The 22,874-nt window shown below is 38.0% G+C and overlaps 2 protein-coding genes across 4 annotated transcripts in view; both read left to right on the top strand.

The window, feature by feature from the left end:
- Positions 1-22,874, top strand: part of WNK3 (WNK lysine deficient protein kinase 3) — a 398,421-nt gene that overhangs the window by 248,178 nt on the left and 127,369 nt on the right. The window lies entirely within an intron of this gene.
- The window catches only part of FAM120C (family with sequence similarity 120 member C), a 167,338-nt gene that overhangs the window by 96,603 nt on the left and 47,861 nt on the right, over positions 1-22,874 (top strand). For all 3 annotated transcript variants that reach the window (XM_082445131.1, XM_082445130.1, XM_082445129.1), the window contains exon 10: positions 9,235-9,484. In XM_082445131.1, coding sequence (XP_082301257.1) covers positions 9,235-9,484 — 250 coding nt within the window. The remainder of the gene's footprint in view (positions 1-9,234; positions 9,485-22,874) is intronic.

Below are 22,874 nucleotides of genomic sequence, written 5' to 3'. Positions count from 1 at the left end.
ATCTTTGCTATTGTTTTCTTTGTTTCTATTTCATTTATTTCCGCTCTGATCTTTATGACTTCTTTCCTTCTGCTAAGTTTGGGTTTTGTTTGTTCTTCTTTCTCTAGTTCCTTATGTGTAAGGTTAGATTGTTTACTTGAGATTTCTCTTGTTTCTTGAGGTAGGCTTGTATAGCTATAAACTTCCCTCTTAGAACTGCTTTTGCTGCATCCCATAGTTTTTGGATCATCGTGTTTTCTTTGTCATTTTTCTTTAGGTATTTTTTGATTTCCTCTTTGATTTCTTCAGTTATCTCCTGGTTATTTAGTAACGTATTGTTTAGCCTCCATGTGTTTGTGTTTCTTACGTTTTTTTCCCTGTAATTCATTTCTAATCTCATAGCGTTGTGGTCAGAAAAGATGCTTGATATGATTTCAATTTTCTTAAATTTACTGAGACTTGATTTGTGGCCCATGATGTGATCTATCCTGGAGAATGTTCCATGCACACTTGAGAAGAAAGTGTAATCTGCTGGTTTTGGATGGAATGTCCTATAAATATCAATTAAATCTATCTGGTCTACTGTGTCATTTAAAGCTTGTGTTTCCTTATTTATTTTCATTTTGGATGATCTGTCCATTGGTGTAAGTGAAGTGTTAAAGTCCCCCACTATTATTGTGTTAATGTCGATTTCCTCTTTTATAGCTGTTAGCAGTTGCTTTATGTATTGAGGTGCTCCTATTTTGGTTGCATATGTATTTATAATTGTTATATCTTCTTCTTGGATAGATCCCTTGATCATTATGTAGTGTCTCTCCTTGTCTCTTGTAACATTCTTTATTTTAAAGTCTATTTTATCTGATATGAGTATAGCTTCTCCAGCTTTCTTTTGATTTCCATTTGCATGGAATATCTTTTTCCATCCCCTCACGTTCAGTCTGTATGTGTCCCTAGGTCTGAAGTGGGTCTCTTGTAGACAGCATATATATGGGTCTTGTTTCTGTATCCATTCAGCAAGCCTCTGTCTTTTGGTTGGAGCATTTAATCCAGTCACGTTTAAGGTAATTATCGATATGTATGTTACTATGACCATTTTCTTAATTGTTTTGGGTTTGTTTTTGTAGGTCCTTTGCTTCTCTTGTGTTTCCCACTTAGAGAAGTTCCTTTAGCATTTGTTGTAGAGCTGGTTTGGTGATGCTGAATTCTCATAGCTTTTGCTTGTCTGTAAAGCTTTTGATTTCTCCATGAAATCTGAATGAAATCCTTGCCAGGTAGAGTAATCTTGGTTGTAGGTACTTCCCTTTCATCACTTTAAGTATATCATGCCACTCCCTTCTGGCTTGTAGAGTTTCTGCTGAGAAATCAGCTGTTAACCTTATGGGAGTTCCCTTGTATGTTATTTGTCATTTTTCCCTTGCTGCTTTCAATAATTTTTCTTTGTCTTTAATTTTTGCCACTTTGATTACTATGTGTCTCGGCGTGTTTCTCCTTGGGTTTATCCTGTATGGGACTCGCTGCGCTTCCTGGACTTGGGCGGCTATTTCCTTTCCCATGTTAGGGAAGTTTTCGACTCTAATCTCGTCAAATATTTTCTCGGGTCCTTTCTCTCTCTCTTCTCCTTCTCGGACCCCTATAATGCGAATGTTGTTGCGTTTAATGTTGTCCCAGAGGTCTCTTAGGCTGTCTTCATTTCTTTTCATTCTTTTTTCTTTAGTCTGTTCCACAGCAGTGAATTCCACCATTCTGTCTTCCAGGTCACTTATCCGTTCTTCTGCCTCAGTTATTCTGCTATTGATTCCTTCTAGTGTAGTCTTCATTTCAGTTATTGTATTGTTCCTCTCTGTTTGTTTGTTCTTTAATTCTTCTAGGTCTTTGTTAAACATTTCTTGCATCTTCTCGATCTTTGCCTCCATTCTTATTCCGAGGTCCTGGATCATCTTCACTATCATTATTCTGAATTCTTTTTCTGGAAGGTTGCCTATCTCCACTTCATTTAGTTGTTTTACTGGGGTTTTATCTTGTTCCTTCATCTGGTGTATAGCCCTCTGCCTTTTCATCTTGTCTATCTTTCTGTGAATGTGGTTTTTGTTGCACAGGCTGCAGGGTTATAGTTTTTCTTGCTTCTGCTGTCTGCTCTCTGGTGGTTGAGGCTATCTAAGAGTCTTGATGGGAGGCTCTGGTGGTGGGTAGAGCTGACTGTTGCTGTGGTGGTCAGAGCTGGGTAAAACTTTAATCCACTTGACTGTTGATGGGTGGGGCTGTGTTCCCTCCCTGTTGGTTGTTTTGCCTGAGGCAACCCAACACTGGAGCCTACCTGGGCTCTTTGTTGGGGCTAATGACAGACTCTGGGAGGGCTCACACCAAGGAGTACTTCCCAGAACTTCTGCTGCCAGTGTCCTTGTCCCCACGGTGAAACAGGGCCACCCCCCACCTGTGCAGGAGACCTTCCAACACTAGCAGGTAGGTCTGGTTCAGTCTCCCCCGGGGTCACTCCTCCTTCCTCTGGGTTCCAATGCGCACACTATTTTGTGTGCGCCCTCCAAGAGTGGGGTCTCTGTTTCCCCCAGTCGTGTCGAAGTCCTGCAATCAATTCCCACCAGGCTTCAAAGTCTGATTCTCTATGAACTCCTCCTCCCGTTGCCAGACCCCGAGGTTGGGAAGCCTGACGTGGTGCTCAGAACGTTCAGTCCAGTGGGTGGACTTCTGTGGTATAAGTGCTCGCCAGTCTGTGAGTCACCCATCCAGCAGTTATGGGATTTGATTTTACTCTAATTGCGCCCCTCCTACCGTCTCATTGTGGCTTCTCCTTTGTCTTTGGATGTGGGGTATCTTTTCTGGTGAGTTCCAGTGTCTTCCTGTCGATGATTGTCCAGCAGCTAGTTGTGATTCTGGTGTTCTCGCAAGAGGGAGTGAGAGCACGTCCTTCTACTCCGCCATCTTGGTTCCTTCCTCTCATCAGTGTCTTATAATTTTCTGCATACAGGTCTTTTGTCGCCTTAGGTAGGTTTATTCCTAGATATTTTACTCTTTTTGTTGCAGTGGTAAAGGGAAGTGTTTTCTTAATTTCACTTTCAGATTTTTCATCATTAGTGTATAGGAATGCAAGGGATTTCTGTGCATTAATTTTGTATCCTGCTACTTTACCAAATTCATTGATTAGCTCTAGTAGTTTTCTGGTAGCATCTTTAGGATTCTCTATGTATAGTATCATGTCATCTGCAAACAGTGGCAGTTTTACTTCTTCTTTTCCGATTTGGATTCCTTTTATTTCTTTTTCTTCTCTGATGGCTGTGGCTAAAACTTCCAAAACTATGTTGAATAATAGTGGTGAGAGTGGGCCACCTTGTCTTGTTCCTGATAACATAGGAAATGGTTTCAGTTTTTTGCCATTGAGAATGATGTTGGCTGTGGGTTTGTCATACATGGCCTTTATTATGTTGAGCTAATTTCCCTCTGTGCCTACTCTCTGGAGGGTTTTTATCATAAATGGGTGTTGAATTCTGTCAAAAGCTTTTTCTGCATCTACTGACATTATCATATGCTTTTTCTCCCTCAGTTTGTTAATATGGTTTATCACATTGATTCATTTGCATATATTGAAGAATCCTTGCATTCCTGGGGTAAACCCCACTTGATCATGGTGCATGATCCTTTTATTGTGCTGTTGGACTCTGTTTGCTAATATTTGTTGAGGATTTTTGCATCTATGTTCATCAGTGATATTGGCCTGTAGTTTTGTTTCTTTGTGACATCTTTGTCTTTTTTTCATATCAGGTTGATGGTGGCCTTGTAGAATGAGTTTGGGAGTGTTCCTCCCTCTGCTATATTTTGGAAGCGTTTGAGAAAGATAGGTGTTAGCTCTTCTCTAAATATTTGATAGAATTCGCCTGTGAAGCCATCTGGTCCTGGGCTTTTGTTTCTTGGAAGATTTTTAATCACAGTTTCAATTTCAGTGCTTGTGATTGGTCTGTTCATATTTTCTATTTCTTCCTAGTTCAGTCTCGGAAGGTTGTGCGTTTCTAATAATTTGTCCATTTCTTCCAGGTTGTCCATTTTATTGGCATATAGTTGCTTGTAGTAACCTCTCTTGATCCTTTGTATTTCTGCAGTGTCAGTTGTTACTTCTCCTTTTTCCTTTCTAATTCTATTGATTTGAGTCCTCCCCCCTTTTTTCTTGTTCAGTCTGGCTAACGGTTTATCAAGTTTGTATATCTTCTCAAAGAACCAGCTTTTAGTTTTATTGATCTTTGCTATCGTTTCGTGCATTTGTTTTTCATTTATTTCTTATCTGATCTTTATGATTTCTTTGCTTCTGCTACCTTTTGGGGTTTTTTTGTTCTTTCTCTAATTGCTTTAGGTGCAAGGTTACGTTGTTTATTTGAGATGTTCCCTGTTTCTTGAGGTAGGATTGTATTGCTATAAACTTCCCTCTTAGAACTGCTTTTGCTGCATCCCATGGGTTTTGGTTCATCGTGTTTTCATTGTCATTTGTTTCTGCATATTTTTTGATTTCCTCTTTGATTTCTTCAATGATCTCTTGGTTATTTAGTAGTGTATAGTTTAGCCTCCATGTGTTTGTATATTTTACAGATTTTTTCCTTTAATTCATATCTAGTCTCATAGCGTTGTGGTCAGAAAAGATACTTGATATGATTTCAATATTCTTAAATTTACCAAAGCTTGATTTGTGACCCAAGGTATGACCTATCCTGGAGAATGTTCCATGAGCACTTGAGAGGAATGTGTATTTTGTTGTTTTGCGGTGGAATGTCCTATAAATATCAATTAAGTCCATTTTGTTTAATGTATCATTTAAAGCTTGTGTTTCCTAATTTATTTTCATTTTGGATGATCTGTCCATTGGTGAAAGTGGGGTGATAAAGTCCTCTACTATGATTGTCTTCCTGTCAATTTCCCTTTTATGGCTATTAGCATTTGCCTTACGTTTTGAGGTGCTCCTATTTTGGGTGAATAAATATTTACAATTGTTATATCTTCTTCTTGGATTGATCCCTTGATTATTATGTAGTGTCCTTCTTTGTCTCTTGTAATAGTCTTTATTTTAAAATCTATTTTGTCTGATATGAGAATTGCTACTCTAGCTGTCTTTTGATTTCCATTTGCATGGAAGATCTTCTTCCATCCCCTCACTTTCAGTCTGTATATGTCCCTAGGTCTGAAGTGGGTCTCTTGTAGACAGCATAAATACGGGTCTTGTTTTCGTATCCAGCCAGCCAGTCTATGTCTTTTGGTTGCAGCATTTAATCCATTTACATTTAAGATAGTTATCGATATGTATGTTCCTATTACCATTTTCTTAATTGTTTTGGGTTTGTTATTGTAAGTCTTTTCCTTCTGTTGTGTTTCCTGCCTAGAGAAGTTCCTTTAGCATTTCTTGGAGAGCTGGTTTGGTGGTGCTGAATTCTCTTAGCTTTTGCTTATCTATAAATGTTTTAATTTCTCTATCGAATCCGAAGGAGATCCTTGCTGGTTAGAGTAATCTTGGTTGTAGGTTTTTCCCTTTCATCACTTTAAATATGTCCTGCCACCACTCCCTTCTGTCTTGCAGAGTGTCTGCTGAAAAATCAGCTGTTAACCTTATGGGGATTCCCTTGTATGTTATTTGTTGTTTTTCCCATGCTGCTTTTAATATTTTTTCTTTATATTTAATTTTTGATAGTTTGATTAATATGTGTCTTGGCATGTTTCTCTTTGGATTTATCCTGTTTGGAACTCTCTGCACTTCCTGGACTTGATTGACTATTTCTTTTCCCATATTAGGGAAGTTTTCAACTATAATCTCTTCAAATATTTTCTCAGTCCCTTTGTCTCTTCTTCTTCTGGGACCCCTATAATTCGAATGTTGGTGTGTTTAATGTTGTCCCAGAAGTCTCTGAGACTGTCCTCAATTCTTTTCATTCTTTTTTTTTAATTCTGCTCTGCGGTAATTTTTTCCACTATTTAATCTTCCAGGTCACTTATCCTTTCCTCTGCCTCAGTTATTCTGGTATTGATTCCTTCTAGAGAATTTTTAATTTCATTTATTGTGGTGTTCATCATTGTTTGTTTGCTCTTTAGTTCTCCTAGTTCCTTGTTAAAACTTTCTTCTATTTTCTCCATTCTATTTCCAAGATTTTGGATCATCTTTACTATCATTACTCTGAATTCTTTTTCAGGTAAACTGCCTATTTCCTCTTCATTTGTTTGGTCTGGTGGGTTTTTACCTTGCTCCTTCATCTGCTGTGTGTTTCTCTGTCTTCTCATTTTGCTTAACTTACTGTGTTTCGGGTCTACTTTTTGCAGGCTGCAGGTTCGTAGTTCCCGTTGTTTTTGGTGTCTGCCCCCAGTGGGTAAGGTTGGTTCAGTGGGTTGTGTAGGCTTCCTGGTGGAGGGGACTGGTGCCTGTGTTATGGTGGCTGAAGCTGGATCTTGTCTTTCTGGTGGGCAGGACCACGTCCAGTGGTGTGTTTTGGGGTGTCTGTGAACTTAATATCATTTTAGGTGGCCTCTGTGCTAATGGGTGGGTTTGTGTTCCTGTCTTGCTAGTTGTTTGGCATGGGGTGTCCAGTACTGTAGCTTACTGGTCGTTGAGTGGAGCTGGGTCTTATCATTGAGATGGAGATCTCTGGCAGATCTTTCGCTGTTTGATATTACATGGGGCTTGGAGGTCTCTGGTGAACCAATGTCCTGCCCTCAGCTCTCCCACCTCAGAGGCTCAGGCCTGACACCTGGGCAGAGCACCAAGACCCTGTCAGCCACACGGCTCAGAAGAAAAGGGAGAAAAAAGAAAGCAAGAAAGAACGAAAAATAAATAAATAAAATGTTATTAAAATAGAAAAAATTATTAAAAATAAAAATGTAATAAAAAAAGAAAGAGAGAAAGAAGAGAGCAACCAAATACAAAAACAAATCCTCCAATGCTAACAAGTGCTAGAAACTATAGTAAAAAACAAAAAACCCCAAAAAAACGGACAGTCAGAACGCTAGGACAAATGGCAAAAGCAAAGCTATACAGACAAAATCACATAAAGCAACATACACACTCACAAAAAGAGAAAAAGTAAAATAAATAAATCTATCTATCTATATGTATACATAAAAAATAAAAAAGGAAGCGCACAACCAAATCAATAAACAAATATACCAATGATAATAAACTCTAAATACTAAATTAAGATAAATATAGATCCAGAAGCAAATTACATGCAGCAAGGAAATCTCAAGTGTACAGTTGCTCCCAAAGTCTAATGCCTCAGTTTTGGGATGATTTGCTGTCTATTCAGGTATTCCACAGATGCAGGGTACATGAAGCTGATTGTGGAGATTTAATCCACTGCTCCTGAGGCTGCTGGGAGAAATTTCCCTTTCTCTTCTTTGTTCACACAGCTCCTCGGGTTCAGCTTTGGATTTGGCCCCTCCTCTGTGTGTAAGTCACCTGAGGTGTCTTTTGGGAAGTCTGAGGTCTTCTGCCAGTGTTCAGTAGCTGTTCTGTATGAGTTGTTCCACATATAGATGTAGTTGTGATGTATTTGTGGGGAGGAAGGTGATCTCCACGTCTTACGCCTCTGCCATCTTGTAGGTGCCCCCTGGGCTCCAAAGGATCATCTCCAAGCCTCTGAAAAGCCTCAAAGCCACTTCTGAGACCTCTGTGATGTTTCTGCCAGGGGGCAGGCAGCGTTTAGGGCCCTCCATTTACGACCCAACTTGGAAAGAAAGTCACTGACCCTGGTTTAGATTTCACTGTGTCTGTTTGCTGTCTTACATTCGGGACCTTTCCTGACGTCTAATTTTCCTTCTTCTCTTTCTATGTCGCTGTATAGCACATGGAACTATATTCAATATATTGTAATAACCTATAATGGAAAAGTATCTCAGTCCTCCTGGCTGGAATATCCACCCATCCATGTGGTCAAATATTCATTCAGATGAGGGCCATGCCCGAGGGATGGTGGAGCAACAAGACAGGAACTGGAGTCTCCGGCAGCTTGGAACACTTACTGATCTTAGAATGCTCACCTCCAGTCCTGGGCACAGTCTCCACCTGCTTGTACCAGGCTTGGTCTTTGTGACCACTGGCATACTGCAAAAGGGACGTCAGGGTATAGAGGAGACTTCCATTTTAGTCTTGCATTCTTTATCTCGGACTATAATAGGGGCAGGGTGGGCATGCAGCCAATTCATAAATTTTAAATTGCACACTGTTTTGAGTAGTGTGATGAAATCTCTCATAGTCCTGCTCCCTCCCACCCAGACGTGAAACATTCCTCTGTTCAGCATATGCTGCCTGTTAGTCACTTAGTAGCTGTCTGGGTTATCAAATCAACTGTCCCAGTATCTCAGTGCTTGTGTTCAATTAACCCTTATTTTACTTAATAATGGCCCTGAAGTGCAAGAGTAGTGATGCTGGCAATTCAAATATGCCAAAAGGAAGCTGTAAAGTGCTTCCTTTAAGTGAAAAGGTGAAAGTTCTCAGCTTAATAAGGGAAGAAAAAGAATCATATGCTGACGTTGCTAAGATCTATAGTAAGAACAAAAAGATCTATGGTAAGAACGAGTCTTCTGTCTGTGAAATTGTAAAGAAGGAAAAAGAAATTTGTGCTAGTTTTGCTGTCGCATCTCGAACTGCAAAAGTTATGGACACAGTACACGATAAGTGCTTAGTTAAGATGGAAACGGCATTAAATTTGTACAATAAGATATTTTGAGAGAGAGAGACCACTTTCACATAACTTTTATTACAGTATATTGTTATAACTGTTCTATTTAATTATTAGTTATTGTTGTTAATCTCTTATATATCTTTATCATAGGTACGTAGGTATAGGAAAAAACATAGTATATGCAGGATTCGGTACTGTCCATGGTTTTGGGCATCCACTGGGGGTCTTGGAACTTATTCCCTGCAAATAAGTGGGAGACTGCTGTGTGACTGTAGAGCTGTGTGACCATTGAACTTTTATTCCTTTTTTCACCTGCAAAATGAGCACTGTGTTTTGTGATAATATAGTCATAATGCTTCTCTCTCAGGTTTGTTCTGAAGAGTAAGTAAGATTTACATTTATATGTAAAATACTTAATACATACCAAGCATCTAACAAATGCTTACTACTCCTGCTGTTACTACTGCTAAGAATAAAAATTATAGTGACAGAACATACAAAGATGTTCAAGTGTGATGGTTTCTGTCAATTGTGACCAGCTGCAGAAATGCTCAGAGTCTCTATAGCCAGTTTTTCCTCAATTTCTGTTTTCTAGTTCCTTCAGTGATCCTTAAAGAGTGGTCTGCCTATAAAGGGAAGTCACCTCAAACCCCTGAGCTGGTGTCTGCACTGACATTTCGGGAATGGACTTGCCCAAACCTCAAGAAGCTCTGGCTAGGCAAAGCAGTTGAGGACAAGAACAGAAGGATGCGTGCCTTCCTGGCCTGTATGAAGTCAGACACACCCAGTATGCTCAATCCGGCTAACGTCCCCACCCATCTGCTGCTCATGTGCTGTGTACTCCGGTAAGCCATGTGACCGGGAAGTGGTCAGTTCATTTCTATTTTACTTTTTTGACATTTCCTTTAAGCACATGGTTTTTATGGTATTTTGAGGTGGGGAGGTTTTATGTTTACTTTAGACTTAAGAAACATTGGAAATCAATTGCTGTGATAGTCTCCTCAGTTTATGATCTTCTGTCATCATCAGCCCATGCATAAACACTCTTTTATTTTTGGTTTTATATTTGGTTTTTGTCCCCTTCAGCCTTTCTTCCTGATTCAGTCCCCTTCTCTCTACCCATAGTTATCCACTCTTGGGTATTTGATGTGTGTCCCTCCAAGCCATCTTCCATATATTTATTTATTATATATATATATATATATATATATATATATATATATATATATATATATATATCCATGCACAATCTATAGTGATGTTTATGTGTGTAGATTTTTTTCCTTTTTTTATGAAAGATACTGTGTTGTACATATCATTCTATTTCTTACTTTTTCACTCTGTTATTTTGTACATCTTTCTGTATTCGTATATGTTTCGTTCCTGATGACTGCTGAATTATATTCCAACAATTACTTATATCATAGTACTTTATTTGTTGTTTGATAGTTATTTCCAGTTCTGGGGTATTGCAAACAGTGCTACAGGGAATATCTTCATAGATGTCTCTGTATCTTTGTGTTCCTGTGTCAGTTTATTTGAAGTATGTATTCAGGAGTTGAAGTCCTGGATCCTGTAAATATGCATATAGATTTTTCACCAAATATGACCAAACTGCTCTAGATTTTATTTGTTCTAAATTTATAGTCCTATGAAGAATGCATAAGGGTTTCTATTTCTTCATATTATTGCCAGGGCTGATATCTTATAACTTCTTAATTTTTGCTAATCCAGTGGGTTTCAAGTAGTATCTTTTATTTTAATTTGCATTTATTTGACTACAGATGAGATTGATTTTCTTTTTTATATATATTAGCTATTTGTTTTCACATTCTCTGAAGTGCCTATTTATTTATCTTGCAAATTTTCTTTTACGTTACTTGTCTTTTTTCTTGCTGATTACAGAAGTTTCTTGTGAGGTTGGGATTGACACATATACACTACTATGTATAAAATAGATAACTAATGAGAACCTGCTGTATACCACAAGGAACTCTACTCAGTGCTCTGTGGTGACCTAAATGGGAAGGAAATCCAAAAAATAGGGGATATATGTATACATACAGCTGATTCACTTCGCTGTACAGCAGAAACTAACACAACATTGTAAAGCAACTATACACCAATTAAAAAAAGCAAAAAAAAAGAACAATACCCAAGAAGTGACAATGGTGATGGCAACTGGCTATCTTTATGCAAATGTAAATTTGGTTCAACTTTCTTTAGGGCAATTTAGCAATCTGTATATAAATGACAATTTAGCAAGACTGTATGTTAAACCTTAAATACATAATATACCCTAAAAAAATAGACATACAAATAAAGCAAATATCTTTTCTATATCTGTGTGTGTATGTGTCAAATATCTTTTCCAGTCAGCCACAAGTTTTTAGAAATTTATGTACAATATCCTTTTTAGAACAAAAGTATTTCATTCTCACTGACCTTTCATTATTATGATTTCATACATACAGAAAAGTGGGACTTCCCTGGCGGTCCAGTGGTTAAGACTCCACACTTCCACTGCAGGGGGCGTGGATTCCACCCCTGGTCAGGGAACTAAGATCCCGCATGCCACACCATGTAGTGTGGCCAAAAAAAAAAAAAAAAATACAGAAAAGTTGGAAGGATAGGATGGCAAACACTCATATGACCACCACTTAGATTCTGTAATTAACAGCTTTATACCATATAACCATATAAACACTCATATGACCACCACTTAGATTCTATAATTAACAGCTTTATACCATATAACCATATAACTATCCCTCTCTCCATCTCTAGCCATCCATTTATCCATCCTTTTTGATGCATTTCCAAGTAATATGGAGATATCAGTACACTTTACCCCTAACCAATAAGTATTTAAGTTGATTTTGTCAAATCCATCAATCTGTACATTTATGGTGTGTGCTTTGGGGATCTTATTTAATAAATTCTTCCCTACCCCTGGGTCATAAAGATGTGTCTACTTTTTCTGTAACTATAATGTAACTGTTTACATTATAGTTTTATAATGTTGCCTTCCATGTAAGGTCTTTAATATAGTGGGTATTTATTCTGTATATGCTGTATAAAAGGATCTAATTTTATTTTCTCTACATAATAAGCCAGTTTTCCCAACTCCACTTATTAAATGACCTGTTCTCTCCCTATCGATTTGTGTTACCACCATTACTAGGTACCAAGTTCCTTTATATACTTGGGTCCATTCCTGGATTCTATTTTGTTCCATTGCCTACTTGCTCCCTTGCCAGTATCACATTCTTTCAATTATTAAGGGTTTGTAATTTGCCTTAATATCAGGTCAGGTAAATCTCCACTCTGCTTTTCTTGTTGCATACTTGTACTAACTATTCCTGAATCACATAAATCTTTTATTTTTTAATATCTTTATTGCAGTATAATTGCTTTACAATGTTATGTTAGTTTCTGCTGTACAACAAAGTGAATCAGCTATACGTATACATATATCCCCATATGCCCTCCCTCTTGGGTCTCCCTCCCACCTTCCCTATCTCAACCTTCTAGGTCGTCACAAAACATGGAGCTGAACTCCCTGTGCTATGCAGCAGCTTCCCACTAGCCATCCATTTTACATTTGGTAGTGTATATATGTCAATGCTACTCTCTAACTTCATCCCAGCTTCCGCTTCCCCCACTGTGTCCTCAAGTCCGTTCTCTATGTCTGCATCTTTATTCCTGCCCTGCCACTAGGTTCATCAGTACCACTTTTTTACTTTCCATATATATGCATTAGCATACGGTATTTGTTTTTATCTTTCTGACTTACTTCACTCTGTATGACAGACTCTAGGTCCATCCAACTCACTACAAATAACTCAGTTTCGTTCCTTTCTCTGGCTGAGTAATATTCCATTGTATATATGTGCCACATCTTCTTTATCCATTCATCTGTCGATGGACACTTAGGTTGCTTCCATGTCATGGCTATTGTAAATAGTGCTGCAATGGACATTGGGGTACGGTACATGACTCATTTTTTTTTTTTTATCACAGCACCATCCCCACCCCCCCACCATGGCTTTCCCCCGTTGGTGTCCATACGTTTGTTCTCTACATCTGTGTCTCAACCTCTGCCCTGCAAGCCGGTTCATCTGTACCATTTTTCTAGGTTCCACATACATATGTTAATATACGATATTTGACTCTTTGAATTATGGTTTTCTCAGAGTATATGCCCAGTAGTGGGATTGCTAGGTCATATGGTAGCTCTATTTTTAGTTTTTTAAGGAACCTCCATCTGTTCTCCATAGTGGCTGTATCAATTTACATTCCCAACCAACAGTGCAGGAGAGTTCGCTTTTCTCCACACCCTCTCCAGCATTTATTGTTTCTAGATTTTTTGATGATGGCCATTGTGACTAGTGTGAGGTGATACCTCATTGTGGTTTTGATTTGCATTTCTCTAATGATTAGTGATGTTGAGCATGTTCTCATGTGTTTGTTGGCAATCTGTATGTCTTCTTTGGAGAAATGTCTATTTAGGTCTTCTGCCCATTTTTGGATTTGGTTTTTCTTTGTTTCATTTTTTTTTTTGATATTGAGCTGCATGAGCTGCCTGTATATTTTGGAGATTAATCCTTTGTCAGTTGCTTTGTTTGCAGATATTTTATCCCACTCTGAGGGTTGTCTTTCCATCTTGTTTATGGTTTCCTTTGCTGTGCAAAAGCTTTTAAGTTTCACTAGGTCGCACTTGTTTATTTTTAATTTTATTTCCATTGCTCTAGGAGGTGGGTCAAAAAGGATCTTGCTTTGATTTATGTCATAGTTGTCCTGCCTATGTTTTACTCTAAGAGTTTTATAGTGTCTGGCCTTACATTTAGGTCTTCAATCCATTTTGAGTTTATTTTTGTGTATGGTATTAGGGAGTGTTCTTTTTTTTCATATTCATATTCTTTCTAGGAAGTGTTCGAATATCATTCTTTTACATGTTACTGTCCAGTTTTCCCAGCACCACTTATTGAAGAGCCTGTCTTTTCCCCATTGTATATTCTTGCCTCCTTTGTCAAAGATAAGGTGACCGTATGTGAGTGGGTTTATCTATGGGCTTTCTATCCTATTCCACTGATCTATATTTGTATTTCTGTGCCAGTACCATACTGTCTCGATTACAGTAGCTTTGTAGTATAGTCTAAAGTCAGGGAGCCTGATTCCTCTAGCTCCATTTTTCTTTCTCAAGATTGCTTTGGCTATTTGGGGTCTTTTTGTGCATTAATTTTGTATTCTGCTACTTTAGCAAATTCATTGATTACCTCTAGTATTTTCCTGGTGGCATCTTTACGATTTGCTGTGTATAGTATCATGTCATCTGCAAACAGTGACAGTTTTATTTCTTATTTTCCAATTTGGATTCCTTTTAGTTGTTTTTCTTCTCTGATTGCCATGGCTTCCAAAACTATGTTGAATAATAGTGGCAAGAGTGGACACCCTTGTCTTTTTCCTGATCTTAGAGGAAATGCTTTCAGTTTTTCACCATTGAGAATGATGTTGGCTGTGGGTTTGTCATATATTGCTTTTATTATGTTGAGGCAGGTTACCTCTATGCCCACTTTCTGGAGAGTTTTTGTCATTAATGGATGTTGAATTTTTTCAAAAGCTTTTTCTGCATCTATTGAGATGATCATATGGTTTTTCTCCTTCAATTTGTTAATATGGTGTATCACATTAATTGATTTGCATATATTGAGGAATCCTTGCATTCCTGGGATAATCACCACTTGATCATGGTGTGTGATCCTTTTAATGTGCTATTAGATTCTGTTTGCTAGTAGTTTGTTGACGATTTTTGCATATATGTTCATCAGTGATATTGACCTGTAGTTTTCTTTCTTTGTGACATCTTTGTCTGGTTTTGGTATCAGTGTGATGGTGCCCTCGTAGAATGAGTTTGGGAGTGTTCCTCCCTCTGCTATATTTTGAAAGAGTTTGAGAAGGATAGGTGTTAGCTCTTCTCTAAATGTTCGGTAGAATTTGCCTGTGAAGCGATCTGGCCCTGGGCTTTTGTTTGTTGGAAGACTTTTTTTTTTTTTTAATGTCTTACTAAACTTTTATGGGGATTTACTTTTTTTTTTAACATCTTTATTGGAGTATAATTGTTCCACAATGGTGTGTTAGTTTCTGATTTATAACAAAATGAATCAGCTATACATATACATATATCTCCATATCTCCTCCCTCTTGCGTCTCCTTTCCACCCTCCCTATCCCACCCGTCTAGGTGGTCACAAAGCACCTAGCTGATCTCCCTGTGCTATGTAGCTGCTTGCTGGAAGACTTTTAATCACACTTTCAATTTCAGTTCTTGTGATTGGTCTGTTTATATTTTCTATTTCTTTCCAGTTCAATCTTGGAAGGTTGTACTTTTCTAAGAATTTGTCCATTTCTTCCAGGTTGTCCATTTTATTGGCATTTAATTCCTTGTAGTAGTCTCTCATGATCCTTTGTATTTCTGTGGTGTCAGTTGTTACTTCTCCATTTTCATTTCTAACTCTGTTGATTTGAGTCTTCTCCCTTTTTTTCCTGATGAGCCTGGCTATTGGTTTATCAATTTTATTTATCTTCTGAAAGAACCAACTTTTAGTTTTATTGATGTTTGCTATTGTTTCCTTACTTTCTTTTTCATTTATTTCTGATCTGATCTTTATGATTTCTTCTGCTAACTTTGGGATTTTTTGTTTGTTTCTTTTTTTGCTGTTGTTCGTCTTTCTCTAATTGCTTTAGGTTTAAGGTTAGGTTGTTTATTTGAGATGTTTCTTGTTTTTTCAGGTAGGATTGTATTGCTATAAACTTCCCTCTTAGAACTGCTTTTGCTGCATCCCATGGATTTTGGGTCATTGTGTTTTCATTGTCATTTGTTTCTAGGTATTTTTTGATTTCCTCTTTGATTTCTTGAGTGATCTCTTGGTTGTTTAGTAGCATCTTCTTTAGACTCCATGTGTTTGTATTTTTTACAGTTTTTTTCCTGAAATTGATATCTAGTCTCATAGCATTGTGGTCGGAAAAGATGCTTGATACAATTTCAGTTTCTTAAATTTACTGTGGCTTGATTAGTGACCCAAGATGTGATCTATCCTGGAGAATGTTCTGTGTGCACATGAGAAGAAAGTGTACTGTGTTGTTTTTGGATGGAATGTCCTATAAATATCAATTAAGTCCATCTGATCTAATGTGTCATTTAAAGCTTGTGTTTCCTTATTTATTTTCTGTTTGGATCATCTGTCCATTGGTGTAAGAGGGGTGTTAAAGTCGCCTACTATTATTGTGTTGCTGTTGATTTCCCCTTTTATGGCTGTTAGCATTTGCTTTATGTATTGAAGTGCTCCTATGTTGGGTGAATAGATATTTACAATTGTTATAGCTTCTTCTTGGATTGATCTTTTGATCATTACGTAATGTCCTTTCTTGTCCCTTGTAACATTCTTTATTTTAAAGTCTATTTTGTCTGATATGAGTGTTGGTACTCCATCTTTCTTTTGATTTCCAGTTGCATGGAATATCTTTTTCCATCCCCTCACTTTCAGTCTGTATATATCCCTAAGTCTGAAGTGGGTCTCTTGTAAACAGCATATGTAGGGTCTTGTTTTGTATCCATTCAGCCAGTCTATGTATTTTGGTTGGAGCATTTAATCCATTTACATTTAAGGTAATTATTGATGTGTATGTTCCTATTACCATTTTCTTAATTAGTTTGTTTTTGTTTTTGTAGGTCTTTTCCTTCTCTTGTGTTTCCTGCCTAGAGAAGTTCCTTTAGCATTTCTTGTAAAGCTGGTTTGGTGGTGCTGAATTCTCTTAGCTTTTGCTTGTCTGTAAAGGTTTTAATGTCTCCATTGAATCTGAATGAGATCCTTGCTGGTTAGAGTAATCTTGGTTGTAGGTTTTTCCCTTTCATCACTTTAAATATGTCCTTCCACTCCCTTCTGGCTTGCAGAGTTTCTGCTGAAAGATCAGCTGTTAACCTTATGGGGATTCCCTTGTATGTTATTTGTTGCTTTTCCCTTGCTGCTTTTAATATTTTTTCTTTGTGTTTAATTTTTGTTAGTTTGATTAATACGTGTCTCGGCCTGTTTCTCCTGTATGGGACTCTCTGCGCTTCCTGGACTTGATTGTCTTATTTCGTTTCCCATGTTGGGGAAGTTTTCGACTCTAATCTATTCAAATATTTTTTCAGACCCTTTCTTTTTTTCTTCTTCTTCTGGGACACCTATAATTCGAATGTTAGTGTGCTTAATGTTGTCCCAGAGGTCTCTGAGGCTGTCCTCAATTCTTTTCATTCTTTTTTCTTTATTCTACTCTGCAGCAGTTTTTTCCACCATTCTGTCTTCCAGCTCACTTTCCATTCTTCTGCCTCAGTTATTCTGCTATTGATTCCTTCTAGAGTATTTTTAATTTCAGTTATTGTGTTGTTCATCATTGTTTGTTTGCTCTTTAGTTCTTCTAGGTCTTTGTTAAACATTTCTTATATTTTCTCCATTGTATTTCCAAGATTTTGTATCATCTTTTCTCTCATTACTCTGAATTCTTTTTCAGGTAGCCTGCCTATTTCCTCTTCATTTGTTTGGTCTGGTGGGTTTTTTCCTTGCTCCTTCATCTGCTGCATATTTTCTCTGTCTTCTCATTTCGTCTACTTTACAGTACTTGAGTTCTCCTTTCCCCAGGCTGCAGGGTTGTAGTTCCTTTTGTTTCTGTCCTCTGCCCCCAGTGGTGAGGTTGGTCCAGTGGCTTGCATAGGCTTCCTGATGGGAGGGATTGGTGCCTGCGTCCTGAGGGTGTGGAGCTGAGTCTTTTCCCTCTGATGAGCAGGGCCATTTCAGGTGGTGTGTTTTGGGGTGTCTGTGAGCTTAGTGTGACTTTAGGTAGTCTGTGTGCTGCTGGGTGGGTTTGTGTTCCTGTCTTGTTTGTTGTTTTTTGTGAGGTGTCCAGCACTGGGATCTTCTGACAGCTGGGTGGAGTCGGGTCTTGGATTTAGATAGAGGCCTCCGTGGGACCTCTTGGTGATTAATGTTCCCTGTGGCTGGGAATTCTCTAGTGGTCCAGCACCCTGGACTCGGTGCTCCCACCCCAGAGCCTCAGGCCCAACTTCTGGTCGAGGGACCAAGACCTCACAAGTCACTCATCCCAGCAATAAAGGGGATTAAAAAAAAAAGACTAAGAAAACCCCAGACAAATGGTAAAAAGTAAAATCAAACAGCAACAAGGAAACACGCACACACACAGAAGAAACAAAAACGGACCCAAATAAATCATAAAGCAAGAGAACAACCAGGCAAACGAAACAATCCAAGAACGAAATCAAACAATTAAAAAGAAAACTGAGAAAAAACACATAAACAAAAAACAAAACCTAAAGCAGACTGCTAACTGAAGAATGAAACAAAAAAAAACAATACAAACTGACAAAGATGATGAAAAAAAAGGAAAAGGGAAAGGGGAAAGAAGACTGAACAGGAAAGCAATGTAGATATAGAAATATTTTTTAAAAAGTAGAAAATATCTTAAGGAAGAAAAAAAAGACAAATAAAATCCCAGAGAAATGGTAAAAACAAAATCAAACAAAAACAGAAACAAGGAAACATACACACATAAAAGAAACAGAAACAGAGCCAAATAAAACAAAAAGCAAGAAAACAACCAGACAAATACAAGAACTCAAAAACGAAATCAAACAATTAGGATTAAAACTAACAAAAACACATAACCTAAAAACCATACCAAAGTTGTGTGCCACCTGAAGAATAAAGCAAGGAAACAGAACAAACTGATAAAAATGATTTAAAAAAATAATAACAAAAGAAAAAGGGAAAAAACACAGGACAACAGAAAAGCAAAGTAGAAATGGAAATATATATAAAAATATATATATATTAAAGAAAAAGAAGAAGAAAAAGATAAGGGAAAAGAACACAGAAGAACAGAAAAGCAAAGTAAAAATAGAAATATATTAAAAAAAGATAAAAATAAAAAGTGAATATGTTATAAAACATTGAGATCCCAAAAGACTAAATTTAAGAAAATACACTAAAACAAAAAAAAAAGAAAAAATGAAAAACAAAACAAAAAAGCCAGAACCAACAACAGAATGAATCAAAACATAGTAAAATTAATAGTAATAATTATGTTTCCCTGGAGTCTCTGCTGTAAGTGTCCTTGCACACACCATGAGCCACAGCCCACCTCTGCCTCCCCAAGATAACCTCCTGTTCCTCTGGGCTGGTCTCTGGAACTGCTGTGGGCCCTGTGGGGACCACTCAGACTCTGATCTGACCCATTCCTGCGTGTGCTTGCCCCCAAAGTCCACAGCTCCCAGAGCTAGACCATTTTCATTTGTGGGAACACTCATTGTCTACTCAGATATTCCGTAGACTCAGGGTCTACCTAGCTGATCATGGGGATTTAATCTGCAGCTTGTACAGCTGATGGAAAGATTTTCAGTCTTATTCCTTGGTCACCCTGTCCCTGGGGTTCAGCTTTCTTTTTATCCCCACCTCTGTGTGTGGTCCACCCACAGGAGTCTGGTCCTGAGGCTGCCTTCTAGCTCTCAGGTCTGCCCCTGTGAGCACCGGGCACAGAGGTGGTATGACTGCTTGGAACGCGGGAGCCCCAGTGGCACCAAATGCCCACATGAATCTTTATTGTTCCATATGTAATTTAGAATTAGTCCAGTTTCCACAAAATCTTGTTGGGTTTTTTTGGTCAATGAATTGGATTTATAGATTAATTTAGGGAGAATTGACATCTTTATAATGTTGTCTGACAATTTGGTCATCTGATTTCCAAGTGTACAACAGATGAGTAGTAGCAAATTGTAAGGGAGGTGAGACAGGGAGTAGGAGCTATTCTTAGAGCCAGCCCCAGTGATACCAATGGTAAGTGATAGGCTACTCCCTAAAAGCAGGGGAAAAGATATAAAGATTACTTTTAAAAAGACCTAAACACCCAAAAAGAAGAAGCACCATCTGAAGTCTTTTAGTGTAGGGGGAAACTGCCCTGTAAAAGTCAGTAACTCATATATAAGATCATTATTACAGCATAAGGCAATTATCAGTGTTTACAAAATCATCAAGAACACGTTCTATAATATTACATGTTACGTACCTGGCATTGTGCTAAGTCAGCCCTTTGTAGATGATGCTATTAATCCTCATAATAGTGCTGAAAAGTATTATCTCCATTTATAGAAGAGGATACAAAGGCTCAAAGAGAAGTGACTTGCAAAGGTTACATAACTAATAAGGGGTTGTGCAAGAGTTTGAACCCAAGTCTCTCCAACTTCCAATTCCTATGGTTTTTAAAAGGCAAAATGGTAGATAAATGCAGTTTTAAAGACTAACATAAAATCTTATTGGAAATTTAAAATTCAACTTTAAATGAAAATTAACTTATCCTAAATACTGCATTGCCCATCAATGTAAAGACTGGGTTGGGTACTTCACTGGTGGCACAGTGGTTAAGAATCCGCCTGACAATGCAGGGGACACAGGTTCGATCCCTGGTCTGGGAAAATCCCACATGCCACGGAGCAACTAAGCCCATACACCACAACTACTGAGCCTGCGCTCTAGAGCTCACAAGCCACAACTGCTGAGCCAGCATGCCACAGCTACTGAAGCCCGCGTGCCTAGAGCCCATGCTGTGCAAAAAGAGAAGCCACCACAATGAGAAGCCCGTGCACTGCAATGAAGAGTAGCCCCCACTTTACGCAACTAGAGAAAGCTCGCGCACAGCAATGAAGACCCAACGCAGCCAAAAATATAATAATAATAATTTTTTTAAAAAAAGACTTGGGGGAGATGCGGGAGGGAGGAGATATGGGAACGTGTGTATATGTGTAGCTGATTCACTTTGTTATAAAGCAGAAACTAACACACCATTGTGAAGCAATTATACTTCAATAAAGATGTTTAAAAAAAATTAAAAAAAATAAAGACAGTTGAAATCCAAAAAAAAAAAAAAAAAAAAGACTTGGTAGGAACACTGAACTATGCCCTGATTGAGTATTAGGAATCTAAACTTCTCAATTGCTTCTAGTAACTATAGTTAAGAGATACCTCTTATGAAAGTAAAGTAATGCTGGGCAAGTTGTGGCTAAAACTTAAGTTGGTGCAGCTCTTGGACAGTTGGCCTAGAGAAATGAGAGTCTACTAGGAAAGCCTGATACAGTTTGAGGAAGGCAGAAACTTTATACATATAATAGTCACCACTGAGGAGGGAAGGATAATGAGAAACTCTGTCAGGCTTCTAGGGGTGGGATACAGCCCTGTTGAATGAGGAGAACCATGTACCAAGGCCCTACCATTTCTAGCACATGTTCTTTCCAATCTCAACAGTTTTCCGGAAATAGAGCATGAAATTGAACTAAGTTGTTTCTCTAGATTCATGGCTGAAGTTGAAGAGTCTCTTCAGAGAAACAGTTCTATTAAGAAGCAGCAGATTCATTCCCAGCTGTATGTAATAGGATATTTGAGTTAACCGTGTGCCATCCGGATATATAAAGAGTAAAGGTATATAAAAACTAGTCTTTGTTCACCTGACAAAATAATTCTTAAGTTCGTTGGGAAAAGCAAATGAGTAAGAATAGATTGGAATTTTTTTTTAAAGATCAGTAAGAGGAGTCTTGGCTCAAATAACATCAACAAAAAAGCCAGAATGTATTATAAATGTATACTAAAATGATATGATACTGGCACAAAAATTGACAGGTCATTGTTTTAGAGCAGCTAATACTAAGACACTAAACACATAATAACTTAAAATGTGCTAAAGAAAGCTTCACAAATCAGTGAGGAATAGATGAAGTTTTTAATAATTGTTGAGAAAATTGGGTTGGTATCTGGGGAGAAAACATCAAGTTAGAGCCTTACCACACATAAATTCTAGATAAATTGATTATAGAGATAAATTTAAAGAAAAAAAGATAACAGGTGGAATAAAAACCAAGCAATGATTTACCTGATCTTGAGACAAGAAAGCAGTTTTTTAAATGAAAATAAATAAAGAAGCCTCAAGCCCAGGGCATTGCCAAAAACAATAGCAAAATCAATGGCAAACAATCGGGGGGACAAATATCTCAGTTACCTGTGGCTGCAATACACCATGCCAAAAATTTAACTGGGAGATCTGAGCAATAAAACAACCATAAAGGGCTTGGATAAGCTCTCATATAGTCCTGGGAATCTGGAAGATTGTGTACATGTACAAGTCTGCATACAGACTCAGGAGAGACTTAGAGCCCCAATTACATATTCATACCTGGCTGAACATGATACTTACATAAGGAAAAAATAAAAGCCAGACATAAACTGCTTGAATTTTTAATGCATGCCCCAACCTACATATAGATCCCCTTTGCAAAAATGGAAGCTTTATTGGCCCAAGATGTTTATGCACAACCTTTGACTAATCATTGGCTGGCTAATAAGCTATGATGATCCAAGGGAGACTCCTAGGATGCTAGCCTTAAAAATGAAACAAATTAAAAGTAAAATTAAAAATCTGAGCAAGGACATCAGGCTACACACTGCAGGAAAGACAGACTCTCCAGAATTGGTTCAGACATGTCACTAAACAAATATAAAAGCAGCAACTACATTGCTTTGGGAGGGAGTCAAAAGTCCAGAGTTGCTCAGTATATTATCAAAACTGTCCAGTGTCAAATAAAAAATTAAAAAAGTTGCAAAGAAATAATGTGTGTCTCATACTCAGGACAAAAAGCAGTCAATAGAAACTGTCTCCGAGGGCATATGGATATAGGACATAGTAAATAAAGACTTTTAATCAGCTCCTATAAATATATTCAAAGAACTAAAGGAAACCATATTTAAAGAATTAAAGTATGATAACAAAGACCCATCAAATAGAGAATAGCAATAAATAAATAGAAGAAATCTATCAAGGTGGTGGAGCAGAAGGAGGTATGGAACTCACCTCTCCCCATGAGCACATAAATACGTCTACATATGGAGCAATTCTCACTGAAAACTAACTGGAAACCAGCAGAAAGACTTCTGTACAACCAAGGCTACAAGAAAGAGTCACCCATAATTGGGTAGGAAGGGAAGAGAAGCAATCAGGTCAGGCCCTGTGCCCCTGGGAGGGAACTCAGAGGAACAGGGAGATTACACGGGTGGAGATTCGCCCTGAGGAGTAAGCTATTTGAGCCACAGATTGGGCGCCCCAGAATCCGACACAGGGAAGACAAGCCCTCTTGACTGAT

This window comes from Balaenoptera physalus, assembly GCF_965194825.1.
Source record: "Balaenoptera physalus genome assembly, chromosome: X".
In the NCBI taxonomy this organism is placed as follows: domain Eukaryota; kingdom Metazoa; phylum Chordata; class Mammalia; order Artiodactyla; family Balaenopteridae; genus Balaenoptera; species Balaenoptera physalus.
This window is presented reverse-complemented; position numbering and strand designations above follow the sequence as displayed.